Source organism: Oncorhynchus clarkii, chromosome 2 (genome assembly GCF_045791955.1).
Source record: "Oncorhynchus clarkii lewisi isolate Uvic-CL-2024 chromosome 2, UVic_Ocla_1.0, whole genome shotgun sequence".
Taxonomy (NCBI): Eukaryota; Metazoa; Chordata; class Actinopteri; order Salmoniformes; family Salmonidae; genus Oncorhynchus; species Oncorhynchus clarkii.
The window spans coordinates 69,949,079-69,964,436 of NC_092148.1; the positions used below are offsets into that span (position 1 = coordinate 69,949,079).

Consider the following 15,358-nt stretch of genomic DNA (forward strand, 5'->3'; position numbering starts at 1 on the left):
TCAACCTCTCACACTTTTTTGTAAACATCAGTAATGTTTTGCAAATCTGTGGATGTTAGCCTCTCTCAGCCTGTGAGATTACATTGTTACAGTTCCTTATGAGATCAAGTTGGGACTTGGGACGCAGACATATGCCATCAAACAAACCGTCTCACATGCACATCCTCTCCTGTCATTTTCCTGTGCCAAACAAGGCTCCCAGTCATCATTGACAGCGTTTGTATTTCAATAAAGGAGTCTGCGCTGTGGCTGGAACCGCATTGAGCCCCCCCCACACACTCTCCTGACTTTGTAGTATGATACTCTGTGTGTGTGATGGTGTTCATTAGGATGTGTACTTGAGTAGATTAGCCATAACAAAGCTGTCTCCTCTCCTCTGCACTCAACAGGCAAAATTACACACATTATACGAAACACATTGCTAGCTAAGCATCCCTCCGGCCTTTCTAGTAATGCATTTCATAGTACACACGCACAGACTTATCTTCCCACACACGTATGTTTCTGGCAGTCAGAGCTCACTCTTTGTATCCTATCACCATAACAACCACTTATCATATATTCTGAAAAAAGCCAGAGTGAATTTCTCCTCAGTACAGCTGATGATGGTGAGAGGAGCAGTCGGCAGTCATTCTCAGTGCCAATGTGTGTGTGTGTGTGAGTGAGCCAGGGTAGCCAGGTATGGGCGAGAGCGGAGATGTCTCTGAGTGAGGGAGCACGAGAGAGACGTGAAGTTGTGAAGGAGTTAAAGAGAGGGATTTTGGAAGGACGGATATATTTGACGCCTTACATGGTGAGTGGCACACGCCTTCTACATGATGTTCCGCTAATTAGCGATGCTGGTCACAGGCAAGGTGTGTGTGGTGTGTGTGTTTTTTGTGCAAGCGTGTGTACAGTATGTCTGTAAAAAATAATCCTTTGTTTGTGTCACTGCACCTTTTACTTTGTGTGTGTGTGTGTGTGTGTGTGTGTGTGTGTGTGTGTGTGTGTGTGTGTGTGTGTGTGTGTGTGTGTGTGTGTGTGTGTGTGTGTACTGTAGGTTTCAGTGCATGTGGTGGTTATGTAACAAGTGAGGCAGAGAAACCTTGAGAATAGAATAGTAATGATATCTCTCTGTTAGCCAGATGGGTTATATCTGAACACAGCTCTCTCCTCTAGCCTCTATGTTTAATACCATCTCTTTATCTCACAATAAAGTTATGTTAGATACTATACCAATATAGTCTTGACTACTTCAAATACTGTGTGTTCAAACTGTATTGACTATTTCAGATGCTGTATCAATATTGTATTACCTATTTCCTATTTCTCAATGATGTTAGCTGGATTGAATTTAAAGCTACATCGACAGTGGAATCCTTATTTCACAGAAAGTTGTTGTCAGCATATGGAATCTCTCAAGTAACCCAAGGTTTTTAAGTCAGTAGTATTGATTGAGAATATTTTACAGGTTGGTAATTAGGCTAATAGGGATTCGAGTCAGGCTTTGGGATAAATACCATTCAAATTGATTCAAATTGAATCACTAAGTAACTGAATTGAAGTGGAAATTCACCTCAACCTTTTATTCAGATAAAAGTATTCAATATGTATTGTCCTTACATAGTACTCTATGGCTGTGGTGTTTTGCTTGCAAACTTCCTTGTTTCAGTAGTACTACAGAAGTAGATAAGTGGGGACCAGATAGATTCTGGTCCAAATCCCTATTTGGGCAGTTCTGTGTGTGGCTGCATGGTGTTATTTTATGAATGAGCTTTCCAGCCTTGTACCGCAGATGCAGATGTGTACGTATCCCAATTCACTCTCCAAACATCTGGGTGAGATAGTCATCTGTAATGGTTAAAACACTTTACTGCAATGAGCTGAATATCAAGCAAAGGTTACAAAGGTAAGGATATCCAAAATTCCCTCTTTGGTGTGAAACTGTAACATAAAACTGAATATTGGGAGTAAAGACCACACCTAAACTCCTCTGCTTTCAATAACCAATGGCTGTACATACACCCAATCTACCTCACACCTGTGTGTTTTCCATATTGTGCTGAATTTATTGAATTGAAATGGACTTGACCCCAAACCTAAGTGCTGTTTCCTTTACTTATAATGCACAGTATAGGAACTAGTTGGTTTCAGGATAAGACATGGGTAAGTGGTCTGATCCTTTAAAGAGAAGTGCTATGTACTGTATTTTGTTCTTGATGAATAGAAAGTGAGTTTTTTGCTGCTTTGGAAGTACAGAGAGATGGAATATTGCGGTCTACCCAACGGTGCCTAATGCACTACTGTATCCAACTAAATCTTCCACTTGGACTGACATGGAACACAAACACACACGGGAGTGTGCTTCAGCTTTCATCTCGCACCTGCATTATTAAACATCTCTATCCACATGAGTGTTACATCACCCAATCACAACGCTCTCTCTCCCTCTATGTTTTATCTTTCTCTATATCTCCCTAACTGTCCTTCATTCGCTCTATTTCACTACCTCTCTTTTTCTCTCCCCTCCTTCCCTATCCACTCTATTTCTCCTCCTTTATCTATCCCTTTATCGCTCTCTCTTTCTCACTCTCACCCCCTCTCTCAAACTCTACACCGCTCCCCCTCCTCAATATTAAATGCAATTAGATTTGCATGAATGACATTTAAATATGTTTTTAATACTAGTTGAATGACATGGACTCTCTATCTGTCTGTCTCCCAGGCGAACCTGAAGAAGTTTATTGAGTATGTACAGCAGAGGAACATTGAAAAGGTGTCCAAGTTCCTGGAGAAAGGTCTGGACCCCAACTTCCACGACCCTGAATCGGGAGGTGAGGAGACAGTTGCACCTCTATCATCCAGAAATGATAGAATCAAAGAGACATGCAGAGTTCATTTAGATTGAACAAAACAGTGCAACAATATGTGAATAAAAACATGCTCATTGATGAGATAATAATTAGGGGGGTTCTTACATTTGTACTAGTGTGGATTATACACGTGTGATGATTTTTTTGTTGCATAGCCCACTCCCCCTGAGACACCCTGGAGCAATTAGGGTTAACTACCTTGCTCAAGGACACATCAACAGATTTCTCACCTAGGCGGCTCGAGGTTTCGAACTAGCAACCCACAGTTACTGGCCCAACTCAACCGCTAGGCTACCTGCCGCTGGGTGCTAACAACTTCCCTGCAGATGTCATTGATTACTGGCGAGAGAACAAACAATGGTTAGCTAAGCCACAGTACTATTTGATACACACTGAGTGTACAAAACATTCCATATAGACTGACCAGGTGAATCCAGCTGAAAGCTATGATCCCTTATTGATGTCACTTATTAAATCCACTTCAATCAGTGTAGATGAATGGGAGGATACAGGTTAAAGAAGGATTTTTAAGCATTGAGTATTGAGACATATTGTGTATGCGTGCCATTCCAAGGGTGAATGGGCAAGAAAATATATTTAAGTGCCTTTGAACAGGTGGCAGGCTCACCGGTTTGAGTGGGTCAAGAATGTTTCACGCTCAACAGTTTCCCGTGTGTGTCAAGCAGAGGCGGTCAGTGCCGTTTAAGATGAGAGGACGATTTCTTTTCCATGAGCATGGCCTTATTTCTATTATAGCATATTGGATGACTCTCATTCATAAAGATGGTGCGAAGAACATGGCTGACGTTTACATTCTCCCAGACAATTTTGTAATTTGTTTGGCGCTTTGTGTAACTTATTTTTTAAACTTATTGTGTACATAATTAATGACCGAAAATAACTTCTGGACATCAGAGACGTGATTACTCAACACGGACTGCAAGAAACTTCTTCCTTTAACGAGTCCGACGAGAAGGATATCCTGCTTTCAATGGAACAGGCCCAGATCCACGCCTTTTGCGTGAAAAAAAGACACTGGAAAATGGAACGCAGATTGGGGATCCTTCTGAGAATCCGGAAGCGAGCGAGCAAACTCCCAATGCCTTCCATTCTTCTTGCTAACGTGCAATCGTTGGAAAATAAAATTGATGACCTACTATTAAAATGATCCTACCAACGAGACATTAAAAACTATAACAGCTTATGTTTCACTGAGACGTGGCTGAACGAAGAAACGGACAATATAGAGCAGGCGGGATTTTTCATGCACCGGCAGATCAGAGATGCTACCTCTGGTAAGACAAGGGGTGGGAGTGTGAGTCTTTTTGTCAATAACAGCTGGTGCGCGGTGTCTAATACTAAAGAAGTCTCGCGGTATTGCTCGCCTGAGGTAGAGTACCTTATTAGCTGTTGACCACACTATCTACCAAGAGAGTTCTCATCTGTATTATTCGTAGCCGTCTATTTACCAGTGAAGCTGGCACTAACATAATGACCAGACCAGACACATCGCGTGCATGAGCGTCGCAAAATAAATGTAGAAATCCATGTTATTCAATTATTGCACCCATACTGCTCGTGCGCGCCAACGAACGTCTGCGATGCCAAGGGCTAAAATAGAACACCTTTCTATTTCTGATGCAGATCGCGCTGAAAGTCCTGTCTCTCCCATCTCCTCATTGGTTTATAGAAGCAGGTACCCACGTGCCATCTCCTCATTGGTTATACCCACGTGGGTGTTTGATAGACGAACTGTTTTGCTGGTTGTCGTGGTAATACTATGAAAGTTTAGATGCCAATCACCATATAAGTTCAAAGATGAAAAAGCCTGGAAGGAGGAGAGATGACTAGAAACGATTTGGTTGGCCGTTTTATGTGTGGATTAATTGTCGGAGTAGAGGACCTTGTGCATTTCAGGTAAAATAACAACTCAATGTTTATATCCCAGGACAAATTAGCTAGCAACAGCAAGCTAGCTAAATAGGACAAATTAGCTAGCAAGTGCAAGCTAACTAGCTAAATTGCCATACATGTTTAATGCTTTTCGACCTGTCCCCAAATTAATGTCATTGGTTCAGAGTTTGTTTTGATATTTTAACCTGCGTATTGTGATCGCATTTGGTGTAGGGGGACAAAATAAATGTATGCACGATAGCACACGATGGCTCATGCGCGCAGCCGGTTTGGGTTCCGTGTAAGACCGCTCTCAACCAACTCTATAAGGTCATAAGCAAAGAAGAAAATGCTCACCCAGAAGCGGCGCTCATAGTGGCTGTGGACTTTAACGCAGGAAAACTTAAATCAGTTTTACCAAATTTTTACCAGCATGTCACATGTGCAACAGGAAAATAAATTCTAGACCACCTTTACTCCACACACAGAGATGCATACAAAGCTCTCCCCCGCCCTCCATTTGGCAAATATGACCACAATTCTATCTGACCATAATTATATCCTCCTAATTCCTGATTCCTGCTTACAAGCAAAAACTAAAGCAGGAAGCAACAGTGACTTTGTTTTGCTATTCATCCAATGGCATTGAGGAATACACCAACTCGGTGTATGACGTCGTCCCCACAGTGACTATACGTACATATCCCAACCAGAAGCCATGGATTACAGGCAACATCCGCATCGAGCTAAAGGCTAGAGCTGCCGCTTTCATGGAGCGGGAGACTAATCTGGACACATAAGAAATTCCGCTATGCCCTCAGACGAACCATCAAACAAGCAAAGCTTTAATACAGGATTAAGATTGAATCCTATTATACCTGCTCTGACGCTCTTTGGATGTGGCAGGGCTTGAAAACTACTACGGACTACAAAGGGAAACCCAGATGCAAGCTGCCCAGTGACACTTGCCTAGCAGACAAACTAAATGCCTTTTATGCTCTCTTCAAGGCAAGCAACACTGAAGCATGCGCGAAAGCACCAGCTGTTCTGGATAACTGTGTTCACAAAGTCGCTGTGCCAGACGGATTACCAGGATGTGTACTCAAAGCATGCGCGGACCAACTGTCAAGTGCCTTCACTGACAATTTCAACCTCTCCCTGACCGAGTCTGTAATACCTACACGCTTCGCGTTCCTAGGAAACTATGCAGTTTTTTGTTTTTTTACATGTTATTTCTTACATTGGTACCCCAGGTCATCTTAGGTTTCCTTACATACAGTCGAGAAGAACTACTGAATATAAGAGCAGCGTCAACTCACCATCAGTATGACCAAGAATATGACTTTCCCGGAGCGGATCCTGTGTTCTGCCTTTCACCCAGGACAACGGAATGGATCCCAGCCTGCGACCCAAAACAACGACGTCGTAAAAGAGACGCGAAGCGGTCTTCTGGTCAGGCTCCGGAGACGGGCACATCGCACACCACCTCCTAGCATACTACTCGCCAATGTCCAGTCTCTTGACAACAAGTTTGATGAAATCTGAGCAAGGGTAGCATTCCAGAGGGACATCAGGGACTGTAACGTTCTTTGCTTCACGGAAACATGGCTCACTCGAGAGACGCTATCGGAGTCGGTGCAGCCAGCTGGTTTCCCACGCATTGCGCCGACAGAAACAAACATCTTTCTGGTAAGAAGAGGGGCGGGGGCGTATGCTTTATGGTTAACGAGACGTGGTGTGGTCACAACAACATACAGGAACTCAAGTCCTTCTGTTCACCTGATTTAGAATTCCTCACAATCAAATGTCGACCGCATTATCTACCAAGGGAATTCTCTTCGATTATAATCAGTATATATTCCCCCCCAAGCAGTCACATCGATGGCTCTGAACGAACTTTATTTGACTCTTTGCAAACTGGAATCCATATATCCTGAGGCTGCATTCATTGTAGCTGGGGATTTTAACAAGGCTAATCTGAAAACAAGACTCCCTAAATTGTATCAGCATATCGATTGCGCAACCAGGGCTGGTAAAACTTTGGATCATTGCTATTCTAACTTCCGCGATGCATATAAGGCCCTCCCCCGCACTCCTTTCGGAAAAGCTGACCACGACTCCATTTTGTTGCTTCCTGCCTACAGACAGAAGCTAAAACAAGAAGCTCCCACGCTGAGGTCTGTTCAACGCTGGTCCGACCAATCTGATTCCACGCTCCAAGACTGCTTCCATCACGTGGACTGGGATATGTTTCGTATTGCATCAGACAACAACATTGACGTATACGCTGATTCGGTGAGCGAGTTCATTAGAACGTGCGTTGAAGATGTCGTTCCCATAGCAACGATTAAAACATTCCCAAACCAGAAACCGTGGATTGATGGCAGCATTCGCGTGAAACTGAAAGCGCGAACCACTGCTTTTAATCAGGGCAAAGTGACCGGAAACATGACCGAATACAAACAGTGTAGCTATTCCCTCCGCAAGGCAATCAAACAAGCTAAGCGTCAGTATAGAGACAAAGTAGAATCGCAATTTAACGGCTCAGACACAAGAGGTAAGTGGCAGGGTCTACAGTCAATCACGGATTACAAAAACAAAACCAGCCCAGTCACGGACCAGGATGCCTTGCTCCCAGGCAGACAGACTAAATAACTTTTTTGCCCGCTTTGAGGACAATACAGTGCCACTGACACGGCCCGCAACCAAAACATGCGAACTCTCCTTCACTGCAGCCGAGGTGAGTAAAACATGTAAACGTCTTAACCCTCGCAAGGCTGCCGGCCCAGACGGCATCCCCAGCCGCGTTCTCAGAGCATGTGCAGACCAGCTGGCTGGTGTGTTTACGGACATATTCAATCGATCCCTATCCCAGTCTGCTGTTCCCACATGCTTCAAGAAGGCCACCATTTTCCTGTTCCCAAGAAAGCTAAGGTAACTGAGCTAAATGACTACCGCCCCGTAGCACTCACTTCCGTCATCATGAAGTGCTTTGAGAGACTAGTCAAGGACCATATCACCTCCACCCTACCTGACACCCTAGACCCACTCCAATTTGCTTACCGCCCAAATAGGTCCACAGACGATGCAATCTCAACCACACTGCACACTTCCCTAACCCATCTGGACAAGAGGAATACCTATGTGAGAATAGGTCTCGACCCCGCCCTGTGCAACTGGGTACTGACCTTCCTGACGGGCCGCTCCCAGGTGGTGAGGGTAGGTAACAACATCTCCACCCCGCTGATCCTCAACACTGGGGCCCCACAAGGGTGCGTTCTGAGCCCTCTCCTGTACTCCCTGTTCACCCACGACTGCGTGGCCACGCACGCCTCCAACTCAATCATCAAGTTTACGGACAACACAACAGTGGTAGGCTTGATTACCAACAACGACGAGACGGCCTACAGGGAGGAGGTGAAGGCCCTCGGAGTGTGATGTCAGGAAAATAACCTCACACTCAACGTCAACAAAACTAAGGAGATGATTGTGGACTTCAGGAAACAGCAGAGGGAACACCCCCCTATCCACATCGATAGAACAGTAGTGGAGAGGGTAGTAAGTTTTAAGTTCCTCGGCGTACACATCACAGACAAACTGAATTGGTCCACCCACACAGACAGCATCGTGAAGAAGGCGCAGCAGCGCCTCTTCAACCTCAGGAGGCTGAAGAAATTCGGCTTGTCACCAAAAGCACTCACAAACTTCTACAGATGCACAATCGAGAGCATCCTGTTGGGCTGTATCACCGCCTGGTACGGCAACTGCTCCGCCCACAACCGTAAGGCTCTCCAGAGGGTAGTGAGGTCTGCACAGCGCATCACCGAGGGCAAACTACCTGCCCTCCAGGACACCTACACCACCCGATGTCACAGGAAGGCCATAAAGATCATCAAGGACAACAACCACCCGAGCCACTGCCTGTTCACCCCGCTATCATCCAGAAGGCGAGGTCAGTACAGGTGCATCAAAGCTGGGACCGAGAGACTGAAAAACAGCTTCTATCTCAAGGCCATCAGACTGTTAAACAGCCACCACTAACATTGAGTGGCTGCTACTCAACTCCAGCCACTTTAATAATGGGAATGGATGGGAATTAATGTAAAATATATCACTAGCGACTTTAAACAATGCTACTTAATATAATGTTTACATACCGTACATTATTTATCTCATATGTATACGTATATACTGTACTCTATATCATCTACTGCATCTTTATGTAATACATGTATCACTAGCCACTTTAAACTATGCCACTTTGTTTACATACTCATCTCATATGTATATACTGTACTCGATACCATCTACTGCATCTTGCCTATGCCGCTCTGTACCATCACTCATTCATATATCTTTATGTACATATTATTTATCCCTTTACACTTGTGTGTATAAGGTAGTAGTTTTGGAATTGTTAGCTAGATTACTCGTTGGTTATTACTGCATTGTCGGAACTAGAAGCACAAGCATTTCGCTACGCTCGCATTAACATCTGCTAACCATGTGTATGTGACAAATAACATTTGATTTGATTTGATTTACATGTTTCAAGCAGACCACCATAGTCCCTGTGCCCAAGGTAACCTGCCTAAATGATTACCGCCCCGTGGCACTCACGTCAGTAGCCATGAAGTGCTTTGAAAGGCTGGTCATGGCTAACATCAACAGCATCCTCACAGACACCCTAGACCCACTCCAATTCTCATACCGCCCCAACAGATCCACAGATGACGCAATCTCAATCGAGATTGGAGGGACATCCTCTGGAAGTTGTCATAATTAGTTTGTAAGTCTATGGAAAGGGGTGAGGACCATGTCCCTCCTAGGTTTTGGATTGAAGTCAATGTATCCAGAGGTGGACGGAAGCTAGCTGTACTCTGGCTACGCCATGGTGCTACCCTACAGAGGGCTGTTGAGGCTACTGTAGACTTTCTTGGCAAAGTAGTGTGATTTCATCAGTTATTTGGTGACATGATTATATTTAGTATAGTTTTATCTAAAAAGGATACATTTTTTAATCTTCTACAATTTACATTTTTATGAAATTCACTGAGGATGATGGCCCTCCCCTTCCTCCTCTGAGGAGCCTCCACTGGTATCAAAAATTGTCCACCACCCAAAGGAAATCCAGCCAACTTGACACAACTGTGGGAAGTATTGGAGTCAACATGGGCCAGCATACCTGTGGAATGCGTTCAACACCTTGTAGAGTCCATGCCCCGACGAATTTAGGCTTTTCTGAGGGCAAAAGGAGGTGCAACTCATAATTAGGGAGGTGTTACTAATGTGTTGTACACTCAGTGTATGTTCCACAGTATTGAGAGAGTAGATATTATTGTGATACTGCTAGTACATTCAGACTACAGTATCAAAACAGCTATCGTCCAATCAGGAATTTACTCCCCACCGAGGTTCCTGTTCTACTGATTGAACTTCCTGAGAATACTTATTATCAGTGTTATTATTAAAGAGAAGGAGAGAGAAATACAGAGATAGACGGACAGATACAGAGACTGACAGACAGAAATAGACAGAAAAATATTCACAGACAGACTGACAGACAGATGGACAGATACCATGATAGAGAGACAGACAGACGTAGATAACGAGTGCTGTGATTGTTCGGGTTGGCTGCCCACTGAGTGATATCCGTCTGTCCCTCTCTGCCACATCCCAATGCATGCTGGGTAAAGATGGATTATTCTTCATGCTAATCTCCTCATGTTTATGCAAATGTTTGTGCAGTCATTTGTTGAGAGCCTCCAATGGGGTGACCTCTGGGAGAGAGAGAGAGAGAGAGAGAGAGAGAGAGAAAGAGAGAGAGAGAGAGAGAGAGCTAGAGGGAGAGAGAGAAAGAGAGAGAGAGATGGAGAGAGAAAGAGAGAGAGATGGAGAGAGAGAGAGAGAGAGAGAGAGAGAGAGAGTTTGAGTTTGAGTTTTTATAAAACCTTTATTTTTTACTCAAATGTTAACATAAAATAATGACACACTGCCTTTTCAGAAATAAAACAACAAATGTAATTCCTAAACAAAAATAAATACATAACATATACATTCAACTTATTTCAGCAGCAAAAAATAATTTCCCCTCCTCTACAAAACAAAGCGCTCCTTCGTAGGCCCACTTCTCCTCAAATAATAGGAGATCTTTTACAGCTGAAAAGAACTCAAAATCTACTTTTATTCTTGCTTTCACTAAACCTTTAAAAACACATCTTACATCCTGCCCATATCCCGTTTCTATCTTATGTTTCCTACTCAGAAAAATTGACATCTTAGCTTGTCCCAAAACAAAATTTAACATTTGACATTTTCTTTTCTGTTGTTTACTATAATGAAACCCCAAAATAAAAACAGTGTTATTGAAAAACTCCCCTACAGCTTTAAACAAAGATTCCAGCATTTCCAATAGAGGTTTTATCCTCTCACACTCCATAAAACAGTGAAAAATGGTTTCTCTTATATTACAAAAAGGACATCCATCTCTAACATCTGAGTTAATAATAACAGATACAAAAGCATTAACTGCAATGATGCCATGTAAAACCCTCCATTGCATATCACCAGTACCCTTTTGTAACGGTGGTTTGTACAGTGCTCTCCATGCTGGCTTTACCTTGTCATCAATGCCCAATTTTACCCTCCATGGAGTATCTTTTCTATTTTTCAATTTATCTTTATTCAACACCTTGACACACCCCCTATACAAGTCCTTCCCATTCACCTCATCCAAACCCACCTCCTCCAACCCTCTCAAATCCAGCAATAACGCCTTTCTTTCTGACTCTGGGATATTTGGTGTAATCCCTAGTTTTGGAAATGAGACGTCTTCATCTTGCACAATCTTCTTCCCCATTCTTCCGCTGACAGAGCCTTCCTACAGCTCCCCAGCATTTGTCCGACAATCCTTTCCGACCTCATCCCCAAATGTTCTGCCACCCGTCTTCCATCCATTAAGGCGGGCCCAGCCATGGCCATTAACTGTCTTAAGGTGATGATTTTCCCCTTCACCAGAATCTTGGAGAAATGTGGAACAGCTGCAGTTGTACAGTCCAGTCTTGCCCCATACACCAGAGGTTCCTCCAACAGCCAATGCACTGACTCCGCTGAAGTTCTTCTGGACACCTTCATTACGCTCCACACTCTGAGAAGGCCTCTGTAAAACGGAGGTACTCCCTCCCTAGAAATCTGGCTAATATCAACCAGAAATAAAGCCTTCTTTAAACCTAATCCTCCAACCCGCTGTAATATAAGACCTGCCACCCCTCTCCACACCACATTTTCCGGTCCATAAAGCAACCTTTGAATAAACTGAAACCGGAAAGCAGCAGCCCTACTAGCAAGATGTACAAGACCTTGTCCCCCCTCCTCTTTTGACAAATACAAAACACTTTGTGGAACCCAGTGATATTTATCCCAAAAGAAATCCACAATAATTGCCTGTATCTTAGCCAGAAGGCCAGATGGTGGTTCTAAATCTGACAACCGATGCCACAGTGCAGATGCAATCACATTGTTAACTATAATAGTACGCCCCCTGTATGACATACGAGATAGTAACCAACGCCATCTCCTCATCCTCCCTTCCACCATTTCAACCACCCCACTCCAATTTTTTTCCATAGTCCCCTCATCTCCTAGGTACACTCCAAGATACTTAAAACCTCCCTTACACCATTCTAGCCCCCCTGGCAAAGCCATGATCCCCCCAGACCATTCTCCAATCTGTAAAGCACAACTCTTTTCCCAATTTACCTTTGCAGAGGATATTCCCCTAAAACGATCAACCATTAGACTCAAACTATCCACCTCCGCTTGATTTTTCACTAGCACAACTACATCATCAGCATAGGCTGAAAGACGAATAGGAGGAATATCCTCTGAAAGGCACACCCCTGCAATACGACTTCTAATGCTATTTAGTAGTGGCTCTATAGCAATAGCATATAACATCCCTGACATAGAACATCCCTGCCTAATACCTCTACACACTTTAAAAGGAGCACTCAAACCACCGTTAACTTTCAATACACTTTCAATGTCACCATATATCACCTTTATCATGGCAATAAAACCAGAGCTGAACCCAAACGCTTCAAACGTGTGCCATAAATATTGATGTTCAACTCGGTCAAATGCCTTTTCCTGATCAATTGAAATTAGACCAGCATCCAACCCAATAGCCCTAGAGACGTCCAAAAAATCACGAATCAGAGAAATGTTATCCCCTATCTGCCTGCCAGGAACACAGTAGGACTGATCCGTATGTATGATTTGCCCCATCACCTCCCTCAGCCTGTTGGACAAAGCCTTTGACAATATTTTATAATCAGTACACAATAAAGCCACCGGCCTCCAGTTCTTCACCTCCCTCGGGTCACCCTTTTTAGGCAGTAGGGTGAGGACAGCCCTTCTGCAGCTTATTGGTAGTAACCCTCCGGTTAAACTATCATTAGCTACTTCTAACCAATCCTCTCCCAACATAGCCCAAAAAGACTTAAAAAAGTCAACGGGAAGCCCATCAATGCCTGGTGCCCTTCCATTTTCCATGCCTTTTAATGCAGTGTATAAATCCTGCAAAGACAATGGTTGCTCAAGCTCAACCTGAGCTTCTGCAGGCACCTTTGGGAGCCCATCAAAGAACTGCTGTGTCACTGTTTTGTCCTCTTTGTACTCACACTTGTAGAGCTCAGCATAGAACTCTACTGCCCTCTTTCTAATTTCACTAGGGCTAGTGAGCTCTTGTCCAACAGCTGATTTGAGACAATGAATAATTTTTCTTTGTCCATTCTTTTTCTCTAAACCAAAGAAAAATTTGGATGAGGCATCCATTTCAGATATGCCCTGAAATTTACTTCTCACCAATGCCCCCTGTGCTCTGATACCCAGCAGATCTGCCAATGCAGCTTTTCTCCTCTTGAGGGCCTGAGTATGGCCTCGATCTCCTGTGGTCTCAACCAACGTCATGAGTTCCACTATTTCAATCTCTAGGGCTTTCATTGATCTGGTGATATCCTTGGTGACATTCCTCGTGTATTGATTACAAAATTGTTGAATCTGGATTTTTCCTATATCCCACCATTGTTGAAGGGATACAAAACTGGCCTTTTGAGACCTCCACCTCTCCCAAAAAAAACTGAAACAATTCCTGAAGTGAGCATCACTCAATAAAGTTATATTAAAATGCCAGTATGCGCTTTTAGGTTTTACATCGTTAATGAACACCACCTCTGTTATTAAACAATGATCAGAAAATCCCACTGGAGTTATCACACTTGATTTACAGACCTGAGATTGATGCTCAAAAACATAAAACCTATCTAACCTGGCCATAGAGATGATGTTCTCTCTCACATGCGCCCAGGTGTACTGCCTTGTTCCTCCATGTTGACTCCTCCAAATATCACACAGTTCATTTGTTACAATAAGGCGTTTTAAAAACGTCCTTGAGGCTATATGAGGTTCTTGGTGATTTCTATCTAAATCACTAACTGTGCAGTTAAAATCCCCAGCAATAAACAAATAATCTTCTTTGTTACATTTCTCAATGGTATTTGATAATGTCTCTAAAAAACCTACCCTCTCAACTGTCACCACTGGGGCATATACATTTATCAGACACATATTGATGTTTTCATACCTTGCTCTAACTTTTAATAACCTCCCCTCAACTACCTCTTCAACCTCATATGACAAAGGCAAAAACCCTTTTGAGAACAAGATAACCACACCCCCACTTTTTGAGTTTTTATGACTACACACCACTGTCCCCCCCCACTCCTGTTGCCACATAACTTCATTTTCCAAATTACTATGCGTTTCTTGTAGAAAAATTATGTCACTTCCCTTTCCCCTCATTAACTCATACACCATGGCTCTTTTTTTAACATCTCTTGCTCCATTTACGTTTAAAGAAGAGATCTTAAAACTGCTCATGGAAAAGAAAAAAATACAGAGGAAGATACAGCCACCACATCTCTTTACAGAGTTAAAACTGCAACTGAACTCTTTCATTTTCTTTAGAATTTGCATCACTTATTACTCTCGTGACCACTTTCTTGAGTCTAGCAATTTCAGGGCTTTTCAAACCTCCCCCTGTAATTTTTGACATCAGAAACTTTGCTGATTCAATAAACAATTCACGTTCAGGGAAAAAATCAGTTACATTGTAATCCTGCATATATTTCTTCCCTTTTGTCAACTTCAGAAATTGACGTATCTTCTCGATCCCATACCTCCCTTCCACCCCATCTATCTCACTATATTGTTGTGACGCGTCAGATGACTCACTCTCGCTATCCTCCCCAGAAGAAAACCCCATCTCTACAACCTGGTCATCTTCACCTGATTTATCCATCTCTACCTTTCTCTTAGAATTAGACCCTTCACCACCCCTTAAATTCTTCCTTTTACTCCTCGGTATTTTGAAAACATCCGCTTCCTTTTCCGTTATTTCAATCTCCTCTTGACCTCCAATTTCATTTTCCAGCACCACCTCAGCGACGGCAGTCGCAATCTCACCTAGTGTTTCCCCTCCCTCTTTGTTCTGATCTACCACAATTGCCCCCGTATCCACAATGCCTTCCTCTCCTACTTTTCCAACCACATCT

General features: G+C 43.3%; 1 protein-coding gene across 1 annotated transcript in view; it reads left to right on the forward strand.

Annotated features, from left to right (window-relative positions):
* Positions 1 to 15,358, forward strand: part of LOC139373057 (SH3 and multiple ankyrin repeat domains protein 3-like) — a 380,732-nt gene that overhangs the window by 215,262 nt on the left and 150,112 nt on the right. Inside the window, exon 5 of the mRNA XM_071113096.1 lies at positions 2,705 to 2,813. Within this exon, the coding sequence (XP_070969197.1) occupies positions 2,705 to 2,813 (109 nt within the window). The remainder of the gene's footprint in view (positions 1 to 2,704; positions 2,814 to 15,358) is intronic.